General features: G+C 44.7%; 1 protein-coding gene across 1 annotated transcript in view; it reads left to right on the forward strand.

The window, feature by feature from the left end:
* ASPSCR1 (alveolar soft part sarcoma chromosome region, candidate 1) overlaps nucleotides 1-7,595 on the forward strand; it is a 49,322-nt gene that overhangs the window by 14,034 nt on the left and 27,693 nt on the right. The window contains exon 5 of the mRNA XM_009324549.1: nucleotides 551-989. Within this exon, the coding sequence (XP_009322824.1) occupies nucleotides 551-989 (439 nt within the window). The remainder of the gene's footprint in view (nucleotides 1-550; nucleotides 990-7,595) is intronic.

A 7,595-nucleotide genomic window follows, 5' to 3' on the forward strand; every position in this document is an offset into this window, starting at 1 on the left:
TTTTTTTTTTTTTTTTTTTTCCCCCCTTTTTCCCCCCCCCCCCCCCGTGAGTGAAGCAGACAATTCAAAGTTAAAAGTCTCTCTGAGAGGACAATCATCTACCACTTCATTCTTCCCTGCTTTGGATTTCAGGCATTAAACTCCCAATCCCTGCAGTGCCTCCTGCTGACTGTTTGGGAGGGTGAGGCGGGGGGCAATGACAGCCTTTCTGTGATCTTCTAGCCAGTTCTTTGCAGTATATACAGAAGGCAGGAGTGATTAGTAGCTGTGCTTTACAACTGACTGCTGTTTTTTCCTGGAAGGCAGTTTTCTTCCTGTCAAGCGGGTAGTTCCTGTTCTGGTTTTTTGCACAAACCCCTGACTCCCCACCCCTAACTTCAGAGCAACTGGAGCTTGTTCTTTGTGAGTGTCTGGAAGAAGCAGATCATTAAATTAGGGGTATATTTGAGTCTAGCTGTCGTCTTTGTGTTATGATCACATTGAGAATGGGGAGGGCAGTACTGTTAGGATAAATGATTTTGTTTTTATTCCTTTTGGTGTCTTCTTTAAGAGTTGTCATCAAGAAATGCAGTTCATCTGGTCGGGAGGAAGCTGTGGGTGCCACGGTGCAGTGTAATGAGCTGACAGTGAGGCCAGGCTCTATTGAAGGAGCAGTGGATGTGCCCCTACCTCAAGCAAACACATTCCCAAAGGACTTGGACCACAGGGATGTGGCCATGTCTTTAAACAGCTGCACAGACAAGCAAGACTTGATTAGAGAATCTCATGCCAGCTTGGAGGAGCTGTGGCCTTCCTCCGAGCCTGAGTCTACCCCATTTGTCCCTTTTTCTGGAGATGGACAGCGTCTGGGGGACTCTTCTGTAGCTGTACCATCTCTTGGGTTAGATATGCCATCTTCAAAGCTGCCAACAACCTCTTCCAGCCCTGGAGGCCCTTCTAAGCCAAAGAAGTCTAAGAACAGCCAAGAACTGCAAAAGGAGCAAGAACAGGTAAGGGAAAATTTATTTGCAATGAGGGCTTTTCTTATCCTGCCTTGCCCGAGGCTGAGCTCCTATGAGGAAAAAGATGTTACCATATTTAAGACTTTTTCCCCATAATATAGGGTTAGGTGCCTTGGTGACATACAGTTCTGCCAAGACTTCAGTAAGAAACTATTGTATATTTTGGACAGTTTACTGTAGGAAATATGAAGGGTGGGAATTTAAGAATTTGCTGTCCAGGGGCAAGCAAAGCTTTGAACCTTGAGGTATCCTTGATGAACGGTTCTAATGGAGGCAACACAACTACATTAAAAGCACAGTCCAGAAGAGCCTCAATTTCTGAGCCTCAAATTCCATGCAAATTCCATTAACAAATACCCACTTCGTCACCTGAGCCCTGGGTACTTGTCCTTCTTTCAAAAATTGCTATCTGCTCTGTAGTTTTGCTAAAGATGAGCAGAGTTTGGTCAGACTTGTGTTTTAGAATACCCTGAAGATGCCTACTGCTTGTTGTGACTGACTTATCTCCCAGATCACGCAGAAGGTATAAGCTTGGTAGAGTTTTACATACGGAAAGGGATAACTTTTCTAGCTCGTTGTAGGACTGTCCTAGGAGCAGAAGTGGTCTTCATAGGTTTGTTGCAACGTGATCCCATGACTTCCAAGATCTGAGAAGATGGTCAGAGTTTCTAACTCTTAAGTTGTAAGGTGCGCTCAGATTTCTCGTCTGAGCCTTTCGGTGGAACTCCATAGTAAAGCCATTGTAAAAGTAGTAGCCTATGCTGGTAGTTGTTAACATCTGCTTCCTCAGAGTTCCTTCTGCTTGTGGTCACTCTGACTTATAGTTTAACTCTTTCGGTGACGCGTGTGGTAGAATGTAAGGGGTATAGATCTAGGAAAGGAAATTTTCAGCAACAGTTGCATCTTACTTGCCAAGAGTTTGATATTTGAAAAAAACAGGTCTGGACCTCTTCCTTTCAGTCTAGTCCCATCCCTTCTGTGAGTCTTAATTTTCTTAGTATTGCAGATGAAGCAGAAACCTTCCATCCTTTTCCTTCTCTATTTCTGCTTGCATATGAAAGTGTCTTCTGTCTTGCTCTAAAATATCCTGCTTCTTAAATAAAGTCTACCTCTCTCTAACCCTTTTCCCAGAAAGACATCTATCATCATTGTTGGTGCCTCTGAAGTAAAACTGTATTGGTTAAAATAAAAAATGCTTTAGCCCATGTAAAGATACCAGAACTGATGGCTCAAGAGTGCTGTGATGCTGTCACAGGATGGCCTTTGAATGATGTTAAGTATGCTTTCGGTAGGGATGGAATTGGATGCCTTCAGCAAGGTTGGATATGTTTGGCAAGTAGCATGAAATGAAGTACAGGAGGCATTAAATTCATAACTTGCTCCACATTATTGTGCATTGGGAGTTTCACATCTTGGATTCTCTGTGAGCGGCTCTTGCCCCTTTGCTGCATACATCATCACTAGGGCTGGCTTTAGTGGTCAGAGATCGCCTTCATTGTCTCCCACTCTTCAGTACCTCCTGGAGTTGGAGTTTTGTGTTTATCTCTGGTTCTGATCTGGCCACAGGATTAAACAATGGAAAGCCATAAATAGAAAGAAAGGGCGCCTGATGAGGTTCAAAGGGAGCTTGATCCAGGAGGAATTTAGCAAGACTGTGTGTATGCTCTCACATTGATGTAGAGATTCTACCTTGGTTGACTTCTTTGTGGTTGCAGTCCATTCTTGATGAGTTTCTGAACTGTTTAGGAGCAGAAGCCAGACCCTGGAAGGACTCTGGAGCAGTTATAAACATAGCAGAAAGAGGCCTTGCCAACTCAGTGGTGAATATTTCAGTATATTAGAAACATGTTTGGGTCCATCTAATCAGTGTTATTTAACCTTTTGGAACAGACCCTGAGCATGGAGAGCTAAACAGTAGGCTGGGTGATTGGTCCAGTCTAATGTGTTGCTTGCTTCAATCACGCTCTCACCTATGAGGGATTTGGAAAGAAGGGGTTTCAATTGTGTCTGAAAAGGAAGGAAGAAGTGCGAGGGTATTCTTCAGCAGTCCTGTTGTCCGCACTTCTCCGTATACTGGCTGGAGAGACAGAACTCATTTTACCATTTTACTGGCTACATCTTAATGTGAAGTTGTGTTGGGCACGGGGCTGAACAGCGGTGGCCTAAGGACTCTCATGATCCGGCATCTTTCTCAGAATCGCAGTCCAGTTCAAACCACTCAGAGGCACTTCTGGAGCCAGCCTCCCTTCCAGTTTGAGAGCAGCTTTGGAAGCAGCTGCAGATTCTGTTGGGGGGGTTCTGCCCTTGTGTTAAACAGCATGTGATTTTGACTGCTGCTTTCAAGCCCTTTGATCTCTGGTGCTTTTGCTGCTGATTGATTACATTTTGTTCCCTCCTCCATTCCTGCCATCCTCCACTCTCCTTGCTCTCAGCAGCAACAGCAGAGCAGGGCTAGCCACATGGCATCTGCTTTTTGTCCCTTTTCAGTCCTGAGGAAAAAACCCAAAACAAAACAAATTATTTTTAAACATCAAAGGTCCATTTTTGTAAAAGAATCTTCCCATTAATGCTTTGCCTGTGTGTGGTTTTTGAAGCTGAAGAGAGAGGCTGGATAAAATCTGTGCCGGCGTCCCTTCGTTTCTTGGGCTAAAGATGGTTTACAGACAGCTGCATGCTGACTTTGATGTCAGAACATTAATTATTAGAAGGTAACTTTACACCAGATTCCCCATGAGATTGGAGCTCCCTGAGGTGGTGGGGAGGAGGTGGGTCTCCAGGGGGAGCTTGCTGCTGTGGAAAGCACAATAGCCACTACTTCACTTAAAATGAAGTAAGTTTTCCTCAGCTTACCTGCTTACTTAGGTCCGTAGGTGGTGACCGTAGAGTGAACTGCATTCTTCCTGACACCTGGCTTTGTCATATAGACTGCAGTTATGTAGACTGCCTAGTAGACACTGCTGTGACTAGACGGCTTCAGCCTACTGGTGAAAAGTGCCTAACATCTCAACTTTGGTAGTAGAAGTAGACACTTTGAAGAATGAAGGTGACAAACCGTAACGCAGCATCTTTGGCTCCTGAAGGATATCGCTGACAGAAATATGACAGCAAAATGCACAGCTTGCTGTCCTCCAGAGCTATGTCATGGAAGACAGAAACTGCTGTATGGTGGCCATTTATTGTTACAGGAGATGCTTACCTTCTGTCACGGTTGCAGAAAACACTAGATGTGTAGTGGACTGGGAAGCAAGTTGGTGTACCTGGTAACCGCCTTTTTGTAAATCACCGCAGGAAGGTAGTTTTCAGATTCTGTCTGCGCTTTAGGATTATTGGTGACACATTAAAATAAGGCTGTATTGAGAGTACTCAGATTGAGAGATGCCTAATTGGAATAGCTAAGTGAGCAAATGGTAGTGGGTGAAGAAAGAAGAACAGGATGGTGGCTGGACTCTGGGGAAGCAGAATTGGTAGAGCGACAGGAATGGATACCTCTTTCTCTCTGAAGAGTGTTTCTTATGTCTGTAAGGAGGTGAGACGTATGGTTGATTCCCCAGGGTGTTAAATACATGGCAGAAGAGATATTATGATATTATTATGATGTAGCAGTCTCTGCATCCTCAGTGGCAAAATGATGATGTCTTTTGGTTGCTAAGCAGTGCTTACTATATACCTTGTGCTGCGCTTCTCTGATCAGACCCTGTTGTGCAATTCTGGAATTGAGTGCAGAAACTCTGAATCAAACCACCTGAATTATGTTTCACAAATATTCACTCATTACAGCTCTCTCCAGAGGTCTCACTCTGTTATTGGGGGTTAGCTGAAAATTTAATATTAGGGAATTCTTACTCTAATTGTGTATTTTTGCAGTCTTGTTAGATGTGCACAGATCTGCTCCTTCTTCTGTACAGAAAAGTATGTTTCTTCATGTTAAATAGTAGCTAAGTAATGTGTCTTGGTTTGGAAGTTAAGATATTCAGCGTTCAGTGTTGGCTGGGGAAACAGATAAAATTACAGACTTAGGAGCTAAAAGGTAGCTGTGTGTCTGTGCCGGGCCAGTACAGGTATCCTGCAGAGAATTGAACCAGGACATCTTGGCCGGAGGCAAGTTGGAGGTCAAGAATAGGGCGTTTATGTTTGGGAAGTAGTGGATTTTGTATCACAGCACGTAGGTAGTTCTGCTAGGCTGGGGAATGGCTCTAGGGGGGAAGTTCCTGACTGCCCATTTGCAGTACTTTGTTGGCAATGGAGACCCATTTGTTTGAACGATGATGTCTGGAAAGCGAAGCTTGAATGACGGTTCTAACATACAGTGTTCTGGAGCAGTGAACACACAGCGAGGAAGTGGGGTGAACACTTAGGGCTTGGATATATGTCTGCCTTCTGCTATCTCCTGATTTCTGATGTCTTGGCTGAAGTCTTTAGCTACTACCATGGTTTGGGCAGTGACTGATGCTTTCCCTGTGGAATCCTGCTACTGTTAGGATTAGCTAAAGTGCTTGCTAGAGCCAATACTAAATGGTAAGTTTAGGATCTGCTGATGCAGACGCTGGAATTCTCTCCATTGTATCCCAGCACCCTTCACAGCATGCCATAGGATATGCCTGCTCAGTCTTTTGTTTTTTGGTTTTATTTGGAAGGAGAAGTCTATTTTCAGTATGTGTGTGTTTGGAATGAAATGAAACTTAAGCCTGTTTGAGGAGATTGAAGTATGCCTGATTATTGGGGAGGCCTGATTAATTATTCTCTGGCCTCTGACATCGATCTGACCTTACCAGACCAGCTGCTGGCAGCAGTTAGGACCGTTGTGCAACAGGCCCTTTCCCAGAGGGTGGCTCTGCATGCTCAGGATCGCTCCTGCAGCGCTGGGCATTCCTCCCCCTGAGCCCCAGGAAAGCTGCAATCAGGCTCCTTCACCCGCTAGTTAGAGCTGACCCTGCTCAACTTTCTAAAAGTAGCCAAGGGTCCCACCCACAGACCGTCGCTCTTTTAATTTCTCAAATTACCCTTTAGTGCCCACAAGCAGAGCGAACATTGCCTTGTAATTTGTGTTGTAGCTTTCGACAATTGAGGGAGACTCCTGTTCCCAAGGGGCCTGTGCCTGGGGGAAGGGAGAATGGATGGAACAGATGGAGGGAGGACATTTGGGCATTAATTAGGATTGGAAAGAGTATATGAGGGAATAAGGGGAGAAGAAACAGGCATCAGGTTTGTTCATAGAGCCTAGAGCTGTGTTAGGCTGGCAGCTGACTGTAAAGAAATGCTGTATTAGCTATCAAAGTTTTTGTTCTCATGGTGCTCTTCAGTCATGGACTGCTTTCCCGCCTGCATCTTCTGTAGCCTGCAGTACACTATTCTGTTTGCTTTCAAGCTTTGTGTGTTTAAACATTTCTATGATTTAAAAAGTTTGAATTGTTTAAGGGCCAATAGGTGTAACTGCCTCTTGTGTATTTGTCTCCGGTGGTGGTTTATATTCACATACTGACACAGCTGCTGCTGTTGATGTAAGGGATAGCAGCCAGTATCTAACCTTTTCTAAATTGGGAGGGATACATAATGTCATCCTCCCTTCAGAGACAGTGAATGCTGTTTGTTTAATAGTTTGGGGGGCGGGGTGGGGTTTTGGTTTGATTTGAGCTTACTGGGAGTTGTGGGTTTTGGTGGTGGTTGGTTTTTTTTTTTAATAACTGCAACCACAGTTATAGGCCAGGACACAATTGTGCTGAAAGGTTTGCATGATGATATCCAACTCCCAGTTCTGGGCTCTGGAGGCAGGGGGAGCAGAGCGGCCAGGCTGCCTGTGCCCTGCTGTGCAGGTGAGAGGGATATCTTGGCTGTTTGAGGTCTGTGTGCTGCTTGAATGGCCTATCCTCAGCAGCTGGGGCATAGCGAAAGTTGCCAATAAATGTATTAAGTACCTTTATTGCAGCTAATGCATAAGGTGAACTGCTCCCCTCACATCTGTCTGCTTTGCCTGCAACAAAGGCTGATTTCAGTGCTAAGTACTTTGTAAGTGCAAAACAAAAGGGTTTTCACTGTCTGAGGGAGCTTTCTGCACACCAGAAGGCAGGTTAAAAATTTGAAACGCATACAATGAAACCCTGCAGTGGCTCAGTTCAGAGAACTCAACAAAACTACCTTACCCCAAAACAAAGGATTGGTCTCTAGAGTAAGAAGAAATGGAGTGAGCCCTGTTTGGGAACTAGTGCCATTGGTTCTGTGGCAAGAGAATGTGGAGCGAAAAGAACAGAAGATACGATGTGAGCCAGGAGTGCATGGCAGATGAAAAACTTAAAAGGGCAGTTTATAGTCTGTAGTATGAAGAATAGCACCTGTGTAAGTCGTATGCTGCCTGTAGAATGGTAAGGAAGTGATTACATACTGAGAAGAGGTTTGGGGTAGAGCAGAGAGAGGTAGGTTATGGTTTTGGGATAGGAGTAATTTCTGAGTACTTGTAACAAGCTTGTAACTAGCTAGAAGTGTGGTTCAGCTGCAAAAGTGAAGAGATTCCACAGGCACTCTCTAGAAAGGAGTCATCTCTCCTTACGTTAGGTGGCTGCTGAGGTTATTACCCTGGGCTTCCTCTGCTGACAGTGGAGA

Source organism: Pygoscelis adeliae, unplaced genomic scaffold (assembly GCF_000699105.1).
Source record: "Pygoscelis adeliae isolate BGI_AS28 unplaced genomic scaffold, ASM69910v1 Scaffold445, whole genome shotgun sequence".
Lineage (NCBI taxonomy): Eukaryota > Metazoa > Chordata > Aves > Sphenisciformes > Spheniscidae > Pygoscelis > Pygoscelis adeliae.